At 36.8% G+C, this 21,229-nt stretch overlaps 1 protein-coding gene across 1 annotated transcript in view; it reads left to right on the top strand.

The window, feature by feature from the left end:
• Nucleotides 1–21,229, top strand: part of MIA2 (MIA SH3 domain ER export factor 2) — a gene marked incomplete at its 5' end in the record, with an annotated part of 36,380 nt that extends 15,151 nt beyond the window's left edge. Inside the window, 18 exons of the mRNA XM_084207922.1 lie at nucleotides 324–395; nucleotides 814–918; nucleotides 4,440–4,562; nucleotides 5,122–5,245; nucleotides 6,041–6,090; nucleotides 6,274–6,364; nucleotides 7,582–7,720; nucleotides 9,312–9,413; nucleotides 10,726–10,786; nucleotides 11,115–11,150; nucleotides 12,077–12,144; nucleotides 12,834–12,916; nucleotides 13,274–13,405; nucleotides 14,934–15,086; nucleotides 16,411–16,542; nucleotides 19,129–19,205; nucleotides 19,604–19,838; nucleotides 20,649–21,229. Of these exons, the coding sequence (XP_084064048.1) occupies nucleotides 324–395; nucleotides 814–918; nucleotides 4,440–4,562; nucleotides 5,122–5,245; nucleotides 6,041–6,090; nucleotides 6,274–6,364; nucleotides 7,582–7,720; nucleotides 9,312–9,413; nucleotides 10,726–10,786; nucleotides 11,115–11,150; nucleotides 12,077–12,144; nucleotides 12,834–12,916; nucleotides 13,274–13,405; nucleotides 14,934–15,086; nucleotides 16,411–16,542; nucleotides 19,129–19,205; nucleotides 19,604–19,838; nucleotides 20,649–20,800 (1,935 nt within the window). The 3' untranslated portion in view covers nucleotides 20,801–21,229. The remainder of the gene's footprint in view (nucleotides 1–323; nucleotides 396–813; nucleotides 919–4,439; nucleotides 4,563–5,121; nucleotides 5,246–6,040; nucleotides 6,091–6,273; nucleotides 6,365–7,581; nucleotides 7,721–9,311; nucleotides 9,414–10,725; nucleotides 10,787–11,114; nucleotides 11,151–12,076; nucleotides 12,145–12,833; nucleotides 12,917–13,273; nucleotides 13,406–14,933; nucleotides 15,087–16,410; nucleotides 16,543–19,128; nucleotides 19,206–19,603; nucleotides 19,839–20,648) is intronic.

Here is a 21,229-nt window from a genome sequence, read left to right as displayed (position 1 = left end):
ATAGAATCTTGGCTTTGTTTCTATTCATTTAGAAAAAATTTTCACAGGAAAAAATGTTGCAGATAAGAAAAACTATTTTATTTGTGTGTTCTGAAATAAAAACTACATTTTCCATTTTGTTTTCCCTGTAACATTAGAAAAATGATAAAGGAAAATACTCAAAAGAAGAAAAGCTGGTTTTGTTGCAACATGTTTTTACACACATTTTTACTGACTCAGCAGTAGAACTTTCTCAGTTTAAAAATAAAAATAATTTTATCAATTGCTTAGACATTGTCAGTCAAATATGTGAAAGAAGCTGTATGACAACTAATGATTTTCAGGTGGCTGAAATTCAGGAGAAAGTGGAGTCTTTAGAGAAGGAAGAAAAATCTATCCAGTCACAAGTTGATGAGGTATGTCTAACCTTTATAGTTTCTGTTTTCAAATTTTTGCAATTTCTATATTCCCCATGTAGTTACTGCTTTAATTTTTTTTTCTGTTATGCAGAGATCATATGCTGTGTAAACCAAAAGAGTTTGTAAAGCTTAGTACTTTGGTGTGGCTTGATTGAGTAACTTTTAATTTCATATAGTGATTGGCATTTATTGAGAAGTAGTTACCTTGTCTTTTCTTCGCTTTCTTACTCCTCAGTGATACATAGTATTGCAAAACTACAGTCAGCAAAAACTGTTGAAATTGTAGAGAAAATGTGAGAATATATATATATATAGCACAGCCAGAAAACCTAAGACAAATCTGGTAATACCATCATGATCCCACCTATATCTTCACCAATACTGTTTAAACAACACACTTTTTTATTTCACTTAGGCCAAATCCACTCTAAAAGTGTATCAGATTAATACTGAGAGACTCAAGACATCTGTTCAAGATGCAGTAGATGAAAACAGCCATCTCCAGGAAAGTGAGAAACAGGTAGGTTCTTCCTAGTCATCCTTAGAAATACTGTGTTTTCCTTTGATACTAATAAATATGATTTCTCCAAAGACCTCATCCTCAACATAATAACCTCCTGTGTGTTTTAGTAAATGGAATGAGGAAGAAGACATGTTTTTTAAAACAAGTTTATGTTTGTCTAAAATAATTCTGTTTTAAAAGAAATGCAGTAGTTACAGTTTGTGGGGAATCATGCATGGAGCTCAGTGGAAGGAGAGCACTTGGCAGTGTAAGTCTAATAAGAACTTTGCTGAGACCTGTTGGAAAGCAGAAATACCTGAACAAGTCCACTGCTAGGATCATCTACAGGGGCAGAGAGAAAATTCTTTTACTTGATCTAGAAAACCAAAGACATTGAGGAATTGCAGAGTATTCAGAAGGCAGGGGGAAATGTACTGTAGTAGCACTGTAGATCTGTTAGTTGAAAGTTAGGTATGTAACAGAGAGGAATAGAAAAGGTTGTTACTTCCCAAATTGTAATTGTCTGTTTTCCTCAGTGCTGTAGCCAGATCACAAGGAACACTGAATATTTTAAAATACTTAGTATATGCAATAGTTGTCTTGTGCAATAGGTTGCTTTACAGTGAAACTATTTATTTTTTTCTAACAAACAGATATTTTCTATGAACATTTAATGTTCTGTGTAATGTTGGTTTGAGGTGGTTTGTTATGGTTTTAAAAGATATGTGCTTATTTTCCAGACTGATTGATGATCTGAGGAATATTATCACCCTGTTGTCTGAGGAGTAACCTGATAGATATTTGCATGGGGGAAGGAGTAGTGGTGGAAGTACAGGCCTGTTGCTTTTTAGCAGTCTTATAAAAAACTGGGGAGTGCTTTAGTTCTCTCTGTCAAAACATGGTGTATGTCAGACTTAGTAGTTCAGTAAAAAAGAAAGCGATACTGAAAATAATTTTTATTTTTTGCAGGAGGAATATTTCAGTTCTGTGCAACTCTGTTAGTAAAACTTGATCTTTTTTCCTGATTCTAAAAGGAGTCCATATTTGTGATTAACAAAAAAAGGAAGGCAGTTTTATTAAGAGCTGTGGGTGGGGAAGAAGTGGATTTGATTGTTATAATTGTGAGATTAAGTTACTTGAGAATTATATTCCTTCAAGAGTTTTTTTCTGATCTCTACATCCTCTTTGTGTTTGTGAGGAGGAAGGGTCTGGTGTCAGTGCTTTGTTTCAAATACAACAGTATTCTTATGTAATAAATTTTGAGAAGCAGTACATAATTTTTTAATAGAGAGAAATTTTCTTTTTTTTCCCCCCTGTGGTCATTTCTTGGGTTCATATAGAAATAATCCAATTATTTGTGTGTGTGAGAAAAATCTTCACTTTCCTTCCTTTCTAATGAAGTAAAAAAATAGTACTTAAAGAAAGATAATGTTTAGTGCTGGCAATTGCTTATATTTCTTAGGCAATAATTTTATATCAAGGAAAACCAGGGGAAAAAAAAATCAGTAAAAACAATTTTCAGTGTTTAATTGTCACATTCCTAGATGAAAAAAAAAGTTCTTTAGCATTTCTTCCAGATATGCTGGGTATAAGTATTTCCTTAACCACAATTTTTAGGATTAATTGCTACACTTTGTTGTTAACTGAGGTTTGTTGCAGTTTTTAGTAGTTTGAGAACATCTGTGCGTATTGTAGTTTGCTGTGCTTTTTAGTAGATAAATAACCTAATGTTATTGGTTGCTGGAACCTGATAAGTAAAAAAAAGAAAGTGTCTGCTTTATTTATTTGTGTTCTCATTTGGAGGTGCTCTCTAATTGTGAGAGTTAGTTAGTTTACTATATCAGAACATCCATATCCTACTTTGTTTTTCTTTCTTACTTTTTTTTTTGAAGATGGAATTTCATATATGCTCAAAAGGTAACAAAGGTGTTATTTGTTCACAGGAACTAGAGTCTTTTCTTCCTCTGTTCATTTGCATAAATGGGTAATAATCTTCTGGCACATCATAGCTTAAACTTTATAAGAGATGTGCTGTTTCAGGTTTGTGATGTGTCAGAAAGAGGATTAGGCCTTTTAGTTTGAACAAGGGAACTGTTAATGAACTGTGCTTTACTGGTTTTTTGGTTTGTTTTTTCCTTCTTCAGGACCATTGGAAATACATATTGCTTTATCTCATTACAAATCCTTGCTGTTTCTCTTTGTAATTCTTACAGGCGTATAAAATCATGTAAATTTATTTTCTCTTTGGCTTCATGAAGAACAAATCTCTTAAAATTCATCTTTTGATGATGAAAATGATAAAAATAGTTGTCTGTGTATGTCTTCTAATCCCTACTATGTCATTTGGATGATACTGCAAGTTCATGCATGGCTTTTGTGGCTTGGAGAGTGCAGTGTGCCAAGGGGCAATGTGTGTTAATTCAATTCTAGTCACATACCTTTTGTTCTGTGCTGTCTAGTTTATCTTTGATAAGTAGTGTTCAGGCTTCCTTGTCTATTTGCATGGCAGTTTCCCTGTTTAATTACCATTTTATGGTTCTATTTTTAGTATAACTGCCTTTTATGGTCTTATTGCTCAACTTAGTTATTCTTTTCTGTACATTTACTGCTCTTAATTTGATTGCCTGTTGTACAGCTTCAAGCAGTGTTTTTTGACAGACTCATAAGATGGTTTGGTTGGACTTCACCCCATATTGTTGTAGCACATGTTTTGTCTTAACAGAAATTTGCATCTGTTCAATTTTGTTCTTACAATGTCATTAGTTAATATGTTGCAGTGGTTATTTTTAATAGCTGGTGATGAGGTGTTCTAATCCCTTTACTCTAAAATATTTTTGTGAAATGAGATTTTACTAGTGAATATCTGTAAAATGTAACCTTGGAACCTACCTATCATTTTAGTTAAACCCAGTCAGTTGCAGAGATACATATTAGTAGGTGTTGATTACACACAGCTGTGACTTTCATTAATGGGGAAGCTTTTATAAAATAAAATTTTAAAACTACTTCAAGAGGTATGGAGGAAGAGAAATAGTACAGTTTTGCAAGTCACATTAATATAAATAACTGCCTAAAAGCTTCCTGTTTTCCTTTAATTCTTCGACCACTTCTAAGTTGAAAAGACACAGGCACCATTTCAGAAGTGTGTATTCCTACTGGGGTGTGTTTTCCATCCATTCTCCAGTGTATGTCATTGTTAAATAAATTATCACTATTTTATATTCATCGCTATTGTCACATCAAGGTTTTTAAACTTCAGTGGAATAAGCTGAACACTTCCTACAAATGCTTAAAATTCTCCTAACAACTAATTACAATGGACAGCTATAGCAGCTAAAGCAACGAACTAAACATAGAAGTCTTAATTTTCAACTCTTTGGCAAAATTTCTTGTAGTCTTATCTCTATTAATTCTTACTGGTGGGTGAGAGGTTTAAATCCCACAAATGTATAGGCCATACCCGTAACAGGCTCAGTACTATTCATCCTCGATTCTCGGTTTTGTAGACAATCACACTAATCTGGTGTTTCCCTTTTTAGCTTTTACAAGAAGCTGAAGGATGGGGTGAACGACTTAGTGAACTAAATGAACAAACAAAGATGTTTGAGTCTTCTAAAACAGATGTAGAAGAAGTTTTGAAAAATAAAGAGAGCCAAATCAAGGTAAATTATGACATTTAGGATTGACTCAAATTATTCAGACTGATGCTAATCACAGAGTTCCAAGAAAGCCTGACAACCTCTCCTTGTTGCCTTATGCTGTTGTGGGCTTTTGTTTGCTGTCTCTATTCTCTAATGTAATGTTTCTGGCTAAGCAAAACAAAAGGTTGCTTAGCAGCACAATGGAGCGGTCTGATAAAGACGACTATGGAAAAGCTCTTTTAGTTCTGATAGAGTGTTGGCTTTCCCCCCTGTCCCCAGTTTGGAGTGTGGAACTTGGGTGTATATTCTTACAGTTGTGTACCTTACGTACACAAGCCACATTGAAATCATGCATGCTTAGAGCTGTCTGAAAATTCTTCACAAGGATGTGCCTGTTGACCTGCAGATACGTGCTTTGATAGGAAAAGTATTATCAGACATCTAGAATCTTATATGTGGGGCTGACTTAATCTACTAAGGGAACTAAATAAAGGACAGAAATCTTAGAAAGTAATTGTAATGATAGCTACATTTTCATTGCTGGTATTTGTTTGTGAGGTTTTTGTGTGCTTTTTCTTAGTCACTGACACAATATATACTGAACATGAAAGACTGGAGTTCAGCAATACCAGAAGATGGTGACACTGAAGACAACCACTGGGACACAGATATAAAGGGGGAGACAGAGAATGGAGAGCCCTTAGGTATGGTTTCCCTATTTAAATATTTCACAGGTGTTTTAGAAATTCAGAATTTACTAACTGCCAGGAAACTTACAAGATTAGCTTTATAGAAGTCAGATTTTTAAATCTCACCCAATGTTATTCCTGTTGGACAGTTGACTGATGCTTGGACATCTCTGGAATAGCAACCTATCCTCCTGTGTGTCATACAGACTGTCACAGTGCAATGTAAAGACTCAGTGGTCAATCTCTTGCAGAATTCTGCAGGATGGGTCTGGATATTAAGCAGTGATTTTGTGGCATTTCTTGATGGAAATCTTACTTCTATTTCTTCTTCAAGTTCCTCCCAGCAGTAGTACTGAGGGTCCTTAGAGCCTAATTTTTACTTCCTTATCCTTACAGAGGTGTTACTTGTTGCAGGCAGTGTGGTAGCAGTGTCATCTGAGGGTGTAGATGTGAGTCCCATTAAACAGCAACACAGAAAAGCCCTTCTTCCTCCTCTTTCTTGCTGCAGCTTCTTTTTGTGCTGGTGCTTCTGGTACCACAGGGCACAAGCCCATCCATCTTACAGCTTGTATTCAGCATCTCACTGTTACATGACCAGTCTGAGTCGTGATTGACTGGCAAACAAAGCACTACAATGGCGTATCTTCTACTCACACCCCTGCTTTTTTTTTGCTCCTTTTTCCTCCAAGTATGCTGTGCCTATTGTGGTATGTTGGCATTGCTCTTGTATAAGAAACCAAATAATAGCAGTAAACTCTGTCACAAACATTTTCATGCTTTTTAAGTGATTTATTGTTCTATTCCTTCAAGCAGATGATGAGCAAAAACGAACTGTAAAGAAATTGATCTATGCTGCAAAGGTACGTGATTTCAAGAAACTTGTGGGTAGAAGAGGGGAAACCAACTAATATGTAGTTATTCTGGTAATACCAGTATCAGAGTTCAGCATATTTTAATGTTTAATTAGATATTTTTGCATGCAAGCACTTTCTTAATCTTGTAATCTTATAATGTTCTCCTTTTTTCTTCAATTTTGGTTGTAGTTAAATGCTTGTTTAAAGACCATGGAAGCAGAAAGAGACCAAATGTATTCAAAACTGTCTGATGAAAATAAAGCTAAAGAAGAACTTATGGGTAATTCAATTCTGTTTTGCCTTTAAGATGCTGCTTTGGTAAAATGGTGTTACAGGCTGCAAGTATTAATTCCAGTAAAAACTGAATTAAGTTTGCAGTAATAACTACTTGATTTTTAAAATTAATTTTTAAGTTGCTTAGCTATTTTGAATACATTATTTTAGATGTGGAGCAATCGAAGTTGTAATTTGGTTGTACTCTGTTGGAATATTCTGTAACTATAAAGTTAGTTATAGAATCTTAAAATACAAGAGCAAAGTAATGTTAATAAATGCATAATACCTCCTTTACATAATTTCTGGACATGTAACAGTGAAGTTTTAATCTAAATTTTAAAACCATCTATTAAAAGGGTAGCTTAATTATAGTTTGTAATTGGCGCAAGCTCAATCCTAAAAATATAAAGTACTGCATTTAGAGAATTGAACTTAAAAACATCTTGCTCTGTCTCTTTTCTTCTGTTGTGTAGGACATACTGAATTAAACCTTATGAAATGAAAACAACTCAAGTTCAAATTGAAACCTTTAATTAGCTATTGCTTTCATAATCATAGCTGGCAGAGTAGCCAGCACTTGTGAATGTATGGCTTTGTTATTTGGGTGGTGAAATGCTCTCTCAGACTGTATTTTTCAGTTTCTTAACAGTCCTTTAAACATACTCATAGTGCTAGTGAGTTCTCCAAATTGACTGTAGCTCTGTCCCATGAAGATGTTCAAACTTACTTGAAACAACCTTGCTGTATTTCTTGAAAAGAGGCACAGGTATAGTAAACAGGAAAAGAGGCATGACTTTGAATTAGATTTGGAAAGATGAAGGTAGTTTGACAAATCTGAGTTACCCATTCAGGCTGTTGAGGAGGACCTTGTATAGGTAAATCTGCAAGAGCATATGGTGGTGCTAGTTGCACTCCTTTAGTCAAATAATTACAAATAGTAAGAGACCTAAATAAAAATTTAGGTTCTGAATTACAAAATTGAGTTGTTTTCAAAGAAGTTACGTGGTTTGGAGCAAAGGCCTGGTACATGCACAGCGCTGCACTTCGTGACAGGCAGAGAGTATTGTTGCTGGTTTCTCATTTTGTGTCATGTATTGAAATATGTTAACTTTGTGTCTTATGTTACAAAATCAACAGAGGATCAAAGGTTTTTACAGACTTTTTGTATACTGAAATATTGCCAATGTGTTATCCCAATCTAATTATCTCTAATTTTGACAGAACGCATAGAAGCCCTTCAAAGCCAGCAGGCTTCCTTGAAGTCTGAAAATGAACGTTTTGAAAGCGAAGTTCAAAAGCTTCAGCAGAAACTTAAAGTAATGACTGAGCTTTATCAAGAAAATGAAATGAAACTGCACAGGTGCTGGTTCCTTTTCTTATCTTCAATGCTTGCTGTTTGATTTGAATGTAACTGATTTTGAAATATTGAATACTGCTTTCCAGAATTTTCTGAATTGTGAAGAGAATTTATTACACTTTCACGTACATTTGTGTTTACAGTAGTTTATAGACACTGTTTGCATAAAACAATTCATTTTAGGACTTTACCACAAGCAAGTACAGAAACAAAGAAGTAACAGATTTTTAATCTATGAAATAAGGCAATTAAAGTAGGACAGCTTGATTATTTTTTCTTTAATGGTATTATTTTATGATGTAATGCATGTGTCAAAGTTGCTGAAAGAAAATCAGTAGGTGCTTTAACTGTGGGATATATTTTATATAATAAAGAGAGCAAAGAATGTCAGAGGAATGACAAGATATATATAAAACTAAACTTAAAACATAGGCAAGCTCTTGTTGGTAAGCAACATAGAGCCCTTATGAATCAGGCTTTCCTCACCAAGCAAACCAGAATATGAAGGCTGTACTATCTGCCTCACAGTCAGAATGTTAGTAGGGATTGTGACCTAGAGATCGAAATCAGAAATATGTTTAGGACTAGAAATTAAAGTTGATTGGTCCAGAGCACGTAGTAACCGTCAGGAGTGTGTGTGTGGGGCAGCAGTGCGCATCTCTTTGTGGCATGGTGTAAAATTACAGTTTTACTAATCAGAAATTATTTCTTCAAAGGGTGGGCATAATCTTGAAGGCAGCAAGAGAATCAGCACAAGACTAGATCCTGTACTGAGCAGTGTGCAGGACCTTTTTGAAGTTTTACTTTCAGTAATCTGCTCTGTAGCCTGTATATTTGTGTAGATGTTTAGGATTCTTGTAGATGGAATAAATCCTAGAAATCACTGCATTAGCATTGTGATTTTTAAAAAAAGAGCAGGGAGGGAGTGGGAAGGAACCTGTTAAAAAAAACTATACAATAAGCAGGCAGAAAGCAGGCTGTGTGGATGATATTTAAAAATAACCTCACTAAAATTCAGCAAATGTACACTGGTTATCAAAGAATTTTAGAAAAGCCAAAAAGGAGTGGGGAGAAGCAGGTGGAGTGATGTAGCAGCACAAAAAACCTTAGCATTTATTAAGGCAACTTTTAAAAACTGAGTCTGTTCAAACAGGGAAAATGAAAAAGTAGGAAATGAAGGTTGGGTAGAAAAGAAATTTAAATCCTGTTCACAAGATCCACGATTTAGACAGCTTGATTGCTAAGAGCTGCTGTTCACTGGAAAATGCTTGTTTGACCAGTTTATCCATTCAGGGCTGTACTCAGCAGTGGTATCTATGTGTGTTCTGCAGAACTACCTTATGCATGAGTTTTTTCTTCTGTAATGCCCAATAAGGCATAAGGATAAAAAAGGAGCACCTGGAAAGACTTTTTTTTTTTTTTTAATAGCTAGTAATGATCTTTTTTTCCCTCTAGAAAATTATTTTTAGAAAATACCAGAACAAATCACTGACCATTAGTGTAGTTTGGGTTTTAGTTTTGATATGATTTGTGGCTGCTTTCAAAATTGTTGACTTGAAACAAAATTACCATAGGTTTTGACTTTTGTTTAAAGGAAGTTGACAGTAGAAGAGAGGGAACGTCTGCAGAAGGAAGAAAAGCTTTCTAAAGTGGATGAAAAAATTAGTCATGCTGCTGAAGAACTTAACAGCTACAGGTAATTGCAGATTTTAGTTGCTGTAACCACTTGCTCCAAAGTGAAGAAAGTGCAATAGAGAATTTAAAAAAACACAGCATAAGCAAATGTATTTTCTTCCACAGTTTCGTTGTGGTGTATGTGTGTTAGACACTAGTTTGTGTGTAAAAATACAGACTAAGGGTGGTTTTACTTTTAAAAAAAGTTAAAATGTTAAAACAATTGGGTGTTGAAGATTATGGCACCTGGTCTTCCATTAAAATCCTAATTGTACTGATACATTAGCTGTAATGGTGTGGTAGAAGTGGGTCTCTAATCCAGTTCCCATTACTGAACAAAGCTAAAAATAAAAAGTTTAGGGAATGTTGTAAAATAAATGGAATGTTCAGTTTTCCTACAGAGCTAACATTTATGGTGTGTAGTTATAGTATTCTATTTCTGTTTCTCAAAGCTTTTCAGACAGTCCTGTTACTTAGAAATTATTTACTAAAATATTGTCATGGTGACTATTTGCTGTAGCTGTTTCTTAACTGCTTTGCTCTGTTTTTTGCTACATCAGGTGGGTACCTCTGGGTTTTTTCTGCATTTCCTCTAACTGTGACATAAGTTTTCAATATGTAATGTATATTTGCCATTTTACTTCATTGTTTATGGGGGTATTAGGCCTAACTGAACAGTAGTGACCAATACTTCTTTGTGGACATTCTTCAGTATTCATACAGGAAGATAGAATTCACTCTTCCTGATTTATCCAGAACGTGGATTTTGTAGGCATCCTAATTTTAAAGATAATATTAATATTGCAAGTTGAGTATAACCAAGCAATGTCTGTGTCTTTGGCCCACCTGCTGAGAAAGTGTAGAACCTAGAGAGGCTGTGCACAGGGCAGCTGGCATCATGCATGAGATCTTGAAGTAACCTCAGTGCAGGTGCCTGTCCCTCAGGACTGACTGGTAGCCTGTGACAGTGTGGTGCTCCAGCCACATCAGTTCCTGTGCTGAGCTGGGTGAGGCTGGCTGCTAGGGCATGTGAGGAAGGACAGCCTTTAAGCCTTTATGCTGGAAACATCACAAACCACTGATAAGCTGGGGGTGTGTTGGGGTTTGGGTTCTGTTCTCTCGTTTGCATCCCTGTTTGCCTAGAATGTAAGGCCTAGAATTTCCACTGTTAGTGTAATTTTTTTTGTATCCTGTGAGCCTAAATGACAATACTGTCTTTTGGATTTAAAAAAAAAATTATCTTAATTACACCATGTGGCTATTGTTTAGTTTATTGTATTCAAAACTTTCCTGCATGCTTTATTACAATATCATAAGTTCTCATTTTGTTACAGAGAGCGAGCAAAGGACCTGGAGGAAGAGCTGGAGAGAACCATTCGTTCTTATGAGAATCAGGTATTTTGTGCTTTGTGACAACATCTGTGCCAGTAGGAGGGATTTACTGCAACTGGAATACCACTTGCTGTTAGCTTGTGAACTGTATTGGGCTTGGCTTTGTTGGGTGTCTAATTTTGCCTCCCCCTCCCTCTTCTTAATGTCATCTGGTTTTGACTGACACGATTTCATAGCAGAGATCACCAGATAAGTTTATTGAAAAGTTGAATTTCCAGTTTAGGCACCTCATTATAAATTACCTACACACATTAAATTTATAAGAAAGAGCAATCATAAGTACAATCATAAGTTTTGGGATTTAGATGAATAATGAATCTCTCTTTCACAGATTACTTCACATGAGAAAAAAGCTCATGATAATTGGGTAAGTTCCAAATACTGAATTTTCTGTGTTTTCTGCATCTTCATTTTTCATTATTTGAAAAGTTTGCTTTACCACCTTTTGGTTCATACTAAAAACAGATCATTAAAATTCTCAAACCTTTCACTTTTAAACATATTTCTTGCAGAAATACACAAAAGCATGTTAAAAACACTTCTATTGTATAAAATAGTTGGAAAAATTAAACTGGATACTTATGAACACAGTATAATGATAATCTTGTATAATTTGTTATAGCAATAAATCTGCTGGAAAAACATGACACCATATAACAAATGTGTGACATTTTGCTAATAATGTAAGCTTTTGGCCTTGTTTCAATGCCATTTTGATATTTTCTTTGGGTGTACTTCACTTCTTTTATCTACAAGTAGAAGACATTGTGTCCTGTGAGAACAGTATGTTCCATTGACAGCTTCCTAAGAATGTTTCTACAAAATCCATTTTTGCCTTTTTTTTCCAAACAGGAAAATTAAAAATATCTCCTGACTAATACATTCTTCACTTTCACAGAATGTCTGAGATAAAATCCTGCTAAAAGCTATGGTGCTTTGTGGTCATAATTCCAGAGATTTTACCTATCTGATTTTAAAATATAACATTCTTACATAGAATTTGAGACTTCATATCTTCGGTAGGTGCTTCAAAGCAGGTATAACCAAAGAATTTGATTTCTGAAGTTTAAAGAACCTGCAGGAAAGCCTTATCATTTCTCCAAAATTTAGGTTTTAGAGCTGCTAATATCATTTGCTGACATGTGTGAGGCTCCATACATGAGTCATATCTTGTGAAAATGCAATTTCTACACTTTACATAGAGTGTCTTGGACCTAGGAATTGTCATATTTATGAAGCATTTAATCAAAAAATAATAATATCTAAGCGTCTGGTTTTTGTCCTTTCCCAAAGCTGACAGCCCGAGCAGCTGAAAGACACCTCAATGATATAAAAAAAGAAAATGCACATAACAGACAAAAGTAAGTGCAGTTCTTCTTATCTACTCCCAAACAAATGTAGCTTGGCATGTGTTGGATTTAGGCAGATTGATGTTTTCTGTTAATGTATTGTGGCCCAAACACAGCAGAGAGATCAGTGTTGGAGTTCTGAAAGAAGGAGAGTCACTTGAGCTTTCCTGTAATTATGACATGCCAGAAAGTAAGAACTGAGGAACTATGTGGAGTATTGAAAGGAAAGCAGCAGAATTTAGTACTAGAGCACAAATGTTGGGGGGAAGGGGAGGTATTGTTTGTTTGTTTGTTTGTTTTAAGTAAGTATGTATCAAGCAGATGTCGTGGTTACCTTACGATTTCACAGCTTATCTCAGAAGTTAATGCTGAACTAAGAGTTGGTGGTAATTGAGAGGGACTTTCAGGTGTGAGGTTAACTAATACTTGGAGGGCAATTAGAGTGATGTCATACTAGGAATGTGGCATCTAAAATGCAACCACAGCTTCTGAATTACAGTTTAAACACAGCAGCATACAGAAATACTGTCAGGCATTTTTAAGTTCAGAGTGCTGTGACATCCTTTGTCACATTTATTTAGGAAATAAAATACCTTGCTTCATTATCCAGTTAGGTAGAAAACCTGGCAGTAAACAGTGTAGTCTGGTAAAGCTTTTGCATTTATTGGTCACTTACTACTTAATTTGTTGTCTCTTTGCAGATTAACTGAAGCAGAATTTAAACTTGAACTTTTAGAAAAAGACCCTTATGCTCTTGATATTCCAATGAGACCATTTGGCAGAGGTACAGTATTGAATTGTAAAATGGAGCCTAATTCTTTTGGTTTATGGTTTTGTTTCCAAAGACCACACATATTTAATTGTTTGAAAACTATCTTGGCCATGTGTATGTACAAATACCAGTCATTTTAAAAAAATAATTGGGTCATAAGTGACTCTAGGTCACGTTGAATATTTTGTTGAAACTAAGAGCATTTGTAGTATTGATGAGAGTAGACTGGGAATATGTTACACATGGTAATGAGAGCGCAGTTTTCATTTTAGTTACACAGTTTGGTTTTTAACTTCACATGAGAAGTTATTTATACAGTTTGTTAAACTAAGTATTGTGAACTTGAGTATTTTGTTTTAACTGTTCCAGAGCATTCCCCATATGGACCCTCATCAATGGGCCGGCCTTCATCTGAAACAAGAGCTTTTCTTTCCCCTCCAACTTTATTGGAGGGTCCTTTAAGGCTTTCACCTATGCTTCCAGGTGGAGGAGGAGGAAGAGGTACAATTCTTAAACTTGAAAATGTATCTATTCTGGATTTCTCTCTCCTCTCCTATAAACCTGTCACACCTTTTCCTCTTGTTCGTGACAAAAAGCATTAAAACAACCAACTCAACATCAACAGTTAATTGGACAAACTCTTCCTGTTTTACAGCTTGCTTCTAAGTTTTTTAATGTGTAACAATGCAATTGGAAATCTAGTTTTTATTTGTAGGTTGGTCAATGGATTCATTTTAGAAGCATAAATTAAGAAAAGTAGAAAGCCAGACTTACCCGTTGTCTTTTCTTTCTTGGACAGATGGGATTCTGCTGAAATAAATATGATTTTAAAGTAAAAGGGAGTCAGTTATTTTTCTGAAGAAAAAGTACTGCCCCTTCCATCTCATTGGTCTACAGTCCGTGAGAGAATGTTGTCAAAACATGAGGCAGTGTTATTGGAGGTTGTGGTATTAGAAAGTTACTGGTTCAGTAAACTGTTTCCCTTCCCTTTGTTCTAAATTTGAAGCAGCCGTCATACATGGAGAGTGTTTCTTCCCTACTGATAGAAAGGACCAGGAAGTTTGTGTGTAAGGAGTACAGTTCAGAGATTCCAGAGTAGGTGAAAGTAAGCTGGGGTGTTATGGGTTGTAAGGGAAGAAAAATACCCTCCATTCATATTTCTTTTGCTGATGGAAGCAGTGTAGGTAAATGCTAGAGTGAAGTTCAGCATCTGTTACAGGTAATAAAGAAGCTACTGTTTAATTTATTTTTACCATTGCACCCATTGAAGCCTCTACTTAATTAGTGGGAAATATGCCCAATTTCTATTCTATAAGGATTTCAGTAAGTGAAATTATAGTACTTACCTCAGAGTGCACAAGACACACAATGGTTTCAAGTTTTAGGTTGAATTACAGCATAGAGAGCTAGAGAATGATAGCAGAATTCTGTATTTCTGTAATTTTTCAGACTCAGTCTGTTTTAGAGGAAGCTTTCCATCTAAAATCACTCATTTTTACAGTTCTTATTGCACTTGACTATGTGTTGACCTGGCCTTAGAGGTGGGGGGTTTTTTTGTTTGTTTGATTTGGATTTTTTGGTTTGTTTTTTTCCTTCTTCTTGAATAAAGAATTAGAACCAGAAGAGTGTTGAATGCAGATGGGTGTTTTATGACTCCAGTATTAACTCTCATCGTGCTAATTGTTAGTTTGATTAGCAGCAGGTTTTTATCACTGAGAAGATTATTTATCATCAGGGTGCTGGTGTCTGGTTCAAATTAACTGAAACTTGTAAAATGATTAGTTTTTTAAAAACATTGCAGGTCCTCTGTGCTGTGCTGTTACTGAGCTAAGACTTTCCACTGCACACCTTTGAACCCTTCTCGTAGTTGGTAGCAAACAGCCGGAGAGCCCCGTAGAGCCAGCACCTCCTGTGTCCTGGCAGTGCTGGCATCCCATGATCTGTTCCACTGTCTCCAGACTGGATGAGGAAAGCCAGAGCAGAGGATTTAAAACACAAGGGTGAATAACTACTTGATTTCTTCAATTAGGATCCAGAGGACCAACTGCCATGTATGAAGCTGGAAGTGAAAGAGGAGAGCTGAATTCTGAAAGATTAGCTGATCCCCACAGACCACCGTCAGATACTGGATCCCTGTCTCCTCCTTGGGAACGAGATCGAAGGATAATTCTTCCTCCACCAGGTAAAAACTCTGCTTAGCTACTGTATCCTTGGAAAAGAGGAGTTACTGACTTAGAGTCTATATATTTAACTATTTGGGGTTTAAAAATATTAAATGTTTTCTTGGACTTGCGCATGCAACTGAACTGGTATTTTTTAGTAGTAGTTTTTTCCTCTTCTTGAATAGTGTGGTTCACTTGCACTTCTCTGCTATCTTCTAAGTACGTATTGGTATTATCAAAGGACAATCAACTGTTTGGTTCCATCATTTTACTGGGAGTTTGTTTAGTGCATTAAAAGACCTGTCTGGGCTGGATAGTTAATAAGAGATTTAAGAAGTAAAAAGTTCTAATTTATTTAAATAAAAAACAGGTAATATTGAAAAATGTTATTTAAAAAAAAACACCATTTATATTAATAGAACAGGAGTACCATGGTACATTCATCTTCTCTGGCACATGTTTCCCTGTTGATACTGTATCTTCAGTGATTAACAGCAGTAAAATCAGTCTTCACTCTCACTTCTTCAGCTAAATGTCTGTGTTGCACTTACCACTCAGGGAAGGTAGAGATGAGTTAAAGAGGATTCTGCTGATATTTCTTAAATAAAAACTTGGGGGTATGGACAAACTTCCTGGATACCTGTAATAAAGAAGGAAAAACATTACAAGTTTAGGGAAAAAAAAAAAAGTAGGTAACCTCAGTTATTACTCAGCAAGCCATACACATCTGTGTGAAAGCCTGGTAGTGGAACTCGGGGTCCTCTCAGGATGCAGTTTCTCATCTGGCAGGTGTGGCCTGTTGACAGCATACTGCAGAGAGGTAGTTTGGTTTCCTGGGCCTTTCCTCCTTGTTCTTAGCCCACCTTTGCCCTTGGATCTCACTGATACAGTTTGTCTTGTAGCTGAATGACAGATTGCTGGATCTGATGCCAGCAAGCTGGTGGAAGCATATTACAGCACTATGAAACATAATGGAAAACAGTATTCTTACCTAAGAATGGCTTAAAACATACAGTTACTTATTTTGTCTTCTTTGCTACGCTGAACCTTTGTTTCAGGGCCCCACTGTTTATAACTTAGGCAATCATAACTTTCAAAATTCTGCTGTATGTTAAACCAAAAATCAATGAACTTTCTTTTGCATCTCTTTGGAAACATAAGCAATTGGATATACTTGGTGGGATTCCTCTGGGTTATTTAAGATTTGTTTGCTCACTCTGATTAATAGAAACTTTGTGTATTTACAAGAGCTTAAGATATCCAGAGAACCTTTCTGGTCTAAAATTGTGTGGAATTGAAGGATTAAATCTTCACAGAGCCTTTTTGTGATTTCTTCAATGTTAGGTGATCCTTATGCAGATCCAGCTCTTCCTGCTCGAAGACAAGAAAGATTTTTCCCTAATCCTCCAAATACTGGAAGACTTTCTGGGCCAGCAGAACTACGAACTTACAGTGTTCAGTCTTTTGATAAAACAGGTGGGAGTTGCTTCCATGATACTCTAGAATGGAAAATGCCAGTGTAAGCTGACTGTGCATGGGAAGCTGTGGCAAGAGGACAGGTTTTTAGCTACCACAGACCTGAAGTTCCATTGTGTGAGAAACATTGGAACACCTGCTGGCCTTGATGCAGCCATTCCCCATTGGAGCAATAGCCCTTCCTGCTGTCAGGTGGGCGGGATTCCATGAATGGCAGTCATCAGGTGTTTTTGTGGTCTGCCCTCACTGCTCTGTGTGATAACCACTCATAATTGGTTGAGAGTCTGTTTTGGTCCCTCCCATGAGGCTCATCACATCATTGAAACATCACAAACCCATACTTTCTGTTCCACATTTGGTAAATTAGAAAGACTTAGACTAAAAAAGAGTGAAACAGAAACAGCCAAATGTTCAGGTGTTCACTGGCTTGGTGCACAGAGGCAAGAGGTCTGAGGCCTCTTCCTTCAAACTGTTGACCATAGTGGCAGCTTTTTGTAGTTCACAGTGAATTGTCCCAGTTTAATCACACCTTTCACTGACCCACTAGTTCTGAGTTGGCTGATTATGTACATTTTAGTTTGTGACACTTGGCAACTGCCAGAAGCTCATAGGCAAAGGTTTGGTCACAGACACCTTATCACTGACAGCTTAAGAGCTTAATACTTACGAAGCATTTTTCATCTTTATGTAATGCCCTGGTAGGTCACATGTGTCTGATTCATCAGCAAAGTGAAGCCATTAAATTCCCAGCAGAAACTTCACCACCCAGAACTCAGTTCCTGACAGGATTAGTAGGAAGTTACCATCTCCCTTGCGGAGAGGAGAGAGAACCTTTGTCCTCAGTGTCACAGTGTGTGAGAACTGGGAATGCTGAATTTAGTTTCAAGTTGAAGGTTCAGGTTTTAGAGTGAATTGTTCTTTACTGGAAGACAGTTCTGTTCCTGTGCAGCTACTGACCTTCCTCATCCCAAGCCTTCTGTCAGTCTCACTTCTGCTTTCTCACTTCTGCCTTCTAATACTTCATGTTCCACTGAGGTCTTTCTTCTAGCACCTGGTTGCTGACTGAAGGACAGGAGAGGTACTCTGTCTTTGCACTTATTAATGCATCCTTTTTTACCCCTTTCTTCAGTCACTGCTGAGCTGCAATTAATTATTTTTTTTAAATGTTGTAGTCAGTTCCTGGGCAATTCAGAGCTTGAATGGCAACAGGGTTTTGGATAACTTTGTTGCAAGAATTTAACAGTTCATTACGACTGTGTGAATGTTGCTTTTTAGAGACACATAATTTCACTAGAGTTGGCTGAGTATTTGTAAAAAAACCCAAAACCCCACAAAAAGCCCTTCAATTAAAAAACCAACCACCAAACACAGCCCATCCAGCACATCTGACTTCAGAACTGCAGTGTCTCACAGTACTGAAATCAAGGCTCCTACTCATTAGACTTTACAAGTTACATTTCTTAGGAAGATAATCAAAATGTTATTTAAAGTGAACAAAAGAATATGGATTTTCCTAAGGCAGTGTGGCAAACTGTGAAAACTTTTCACTTGAGGAGGTACCTGGAGCAGGAAACTTCTTGTCAGAAAGAAGAGTTAAAGGTTGACAGAGTTTGTGAGGAACTTCTAAGGACCTAAAATGCAAAGTGTTACTCAACATAAATATCAAGGCATGAGTATTTTCTATGTCTGTGTGACATAGGAGGTGAAATGTTTTGGATTAAGTAACAATATCATCAACAAGGCTGGGCCTGCTTGAAATGACAAGTAATTTAGAGTTTTTGAGAAAACCTGTCCGTTCATTGAGGAAAAAAAGCTTTGTTTGCTTTCGAGGAGGAGAAATACAACATGCACATAAAAATTCTGTCACTAGTTAGAAGTCTTGTTTTGGTTTGTTGTTTTTTAGTATAGTCATCTCTATTCAAGCTGAAGCATAAAAAAGCAACATTTTTCAAATCCCAGATTCGGAGGGTTGTTTGTTTGTTTGTTTAAAGAAAGTGTATTTACTGTATATATTTATATATTTATATCCAGTCAGATTCTACTCTCTGACAATTCTCTTTAATAGTTTTCTCTAGTTGTTACTGAAAATACTTGTTCCCAGCAAAGTTTAAAAGTAAAAAGACTGAAGTTTCTATTTATCTCTTTACTTATAAGATAAATAAGGCAAATGAGAGGAGGAGGAGGAGTAGGAGGAGGAGGATGATGATGATGATGAAGATGATGATTATTATTATTATTATTATCATTATCATTAGTATTAGTATTATTTCTCCTGACTACTCATCCAAAACTGATGTAGTTCTGGAAGTTTCCTTAATATTTGTCAGCCAAAGAGGGAATTGGTTTTTGTCATACTTGAATAGGATTGGTGAAGCTCTGTGCCAAAAGCATATCATAGCTCAGCCATTCCCAGCATGGGGCTTACCAGAGAAATAAACTATTAGAGGGAGGGAGGGAGGAAGAAAGAAAATGGAACTACTGCTTGCTGTTGGTTTTGTTGCCAATCTATCCTGATTTCAGAAAATACTGAAATCAGTGGAGAGAAAGAGATCAGCACTGAATAACTTTTTAAACTTTTGCATACAGATGGACAGATATCTTCAGAACATAATCCACGAACAGAACCAAGTGGAGATGGGATGAAGGATCATTCTAACCTTAGTGTAAGTAGCTAAAGGGAGGCTTGATTTAAAGAAGCTTTAATTTTCTGCAAAAAACATAGAAACATTTGTCTGTAGTCCATTGGTCACATTATATTGCACTCTTCAGTGCAAGTGATAAAATTTTATGTATGCTTTACCGTGACACTTATTGTCTTGTGAATTACTTGGATGTATTACTAATATAATCCCCGTTGAAAATTAATTATATCCCAAAAGACGAAACTGTGGTCAAGCAGATGGTCAGTACACGTAGACAGCCTTGCTCAGGATCATGCTGCAGCTAAGGCAGAGTTGGAACTAGCTCTTAGCTAGTGTCACACCTCCATGAAAATGGGCCTGATGGCACTGAAGGTGTTCCCTTTCCCTCCCCTAACTTCCCTGGTTTCCTTGTGTTGCAGAACTCGCTCCCTGATCAGTCGCTGGCACCTGAAAGTGAAGCTGTGGCTTCAGTGTTTGTACCCCCACCTTTCCCTCCAGTCAGACCTCTGCTGATGCCTGTGGATCCTAGAGCACCACCAGTACCTTTCATGAGACGAGGCCCTCCTTTTCCTCCCCCTCCTCCTGCTGGCATCTATGGGCCACGGGAATGCTTCCCAGCACGAGACTTCGGGCCTCCACGCCCTCCGCTGCCAAGTAGGTGGCTTTAGCCAGCCTTTGTTTCAAGCTGATGAACAGGAGTGCTTTGTGCAGGTAGTGAGTTACCACAGGGGGTAGATGAGTACATATTTACACAACTGCTTCTCAATTCAGCTAACAGGGAGCATATTTTCTGATTAAGGTTCATTGTGTTGTACACTTCCTTTTTCACAACAGCTCATCTTGATCTTTTTACAAATACTAGCTTTGGGTGGAAAATATGGAACATGTACTGTTCAGCACTTAAAGGGTTCTTTTTGAGGGGTAGGAAAGCAAGTAGGTAGGTTACCTTAATTCTTTTCTTCCTATGAAATTGCTTCTTCCATAAATTTTAAAAGTTTCAGCCTCTGGCTCTGAAGTGTGCTGATGCCCTGCAAAGGGACAGTCCCAAAACAACTCTTTTCCCTTGGAGTTTGCATGACTGGAGCAAGGTGTAAGTATCAGACTTCAGGACTTTTTTCTGACTCTTGCTGTTCTCTGAGTATGTGTGAAGAACTAAGCTATTTATCTGCCAAAATACCTGTAAGGTGTGGCACATAAGGTTGCTATGGCAAACTGAAGGGGCAGCAGAAGCCCAGGAGCTGGCAGGTTGGCTGCTGCTGCTTTGAGACTGTTGTGGGTAACTACTTAGAAAAGTGATGGTTTTGCCCTCCTCTTTCCTGGCATCTCTCTCTTTGGATCCTGACAACGTGACTTGTAGTTAGATAGGCCTAGCTGAGCAGTAGGCCAGCAAGAGGAGCAGGTGTGCATGTTTACTGTTGTGATTGATATTAACTTATTAACTGGATTACTCTGATTCTCTCACAGTAAGAAATCCATTTCCAATGAGACCTTATCCTCACTATCCACCTCAACGACCTGGATTTTTGCCTCCACCACCTCCTCCTGAAAATAGAGTTGAACCATCTCAGTCAAATCCATCAGCTGTAGAACCAGCAGAAGCACAGCAGGAGACTTGACAGTCATTTGGGGAATGTCCTGAACCAGTTTCGTGCTCTCCTACTGGTATTTTTCCTTATGTTAAGTAACCATTGTTACTTAGGTCTATACAAACTACTTTGCTCAAATTGAAGCTTAATGGGGAAAATTCTCAGGATAGTATTTTGTAAATAAAGAATTAAATACCTATGAATATTGTGAATAAGTGATTTCCACTGTACAATAGTCATTTTAAATTACGCATTTCTAACTTGAGTAGTATCTTCAGAGGTGTATAAAATTAAATCATGTGAACCTTATTGTAAAAGTCCAGCTTCTTTGTGCTGGTTGAGCTGCACAGGGAGTCTCTCTGCATGCCAAAAGTGATGCTTGCTGCTTTACTAATAGGATGTGAAAACAAATGGAAACAGTTAATAAAAATCTACAGAAAATGAAAGCAATGTCACTGG

Source organism: Fringilla coelebs (assembly GCF_963513975.1).
Source record: "Fringilla coelebs genome assembly, chromosome: 6".
Classification (NCBI taxonomy): Eukaryota; Metazoa; Chordata; class Aves; order Passeriformes; family Fringillidae; genus Fringilla; species Fringilla coelebs.
The sequence above is the reverse complement of the archived record's forward strand: the minus strand, read 5'-3'. Positions and strand labels throughout refer to the sequence as shown.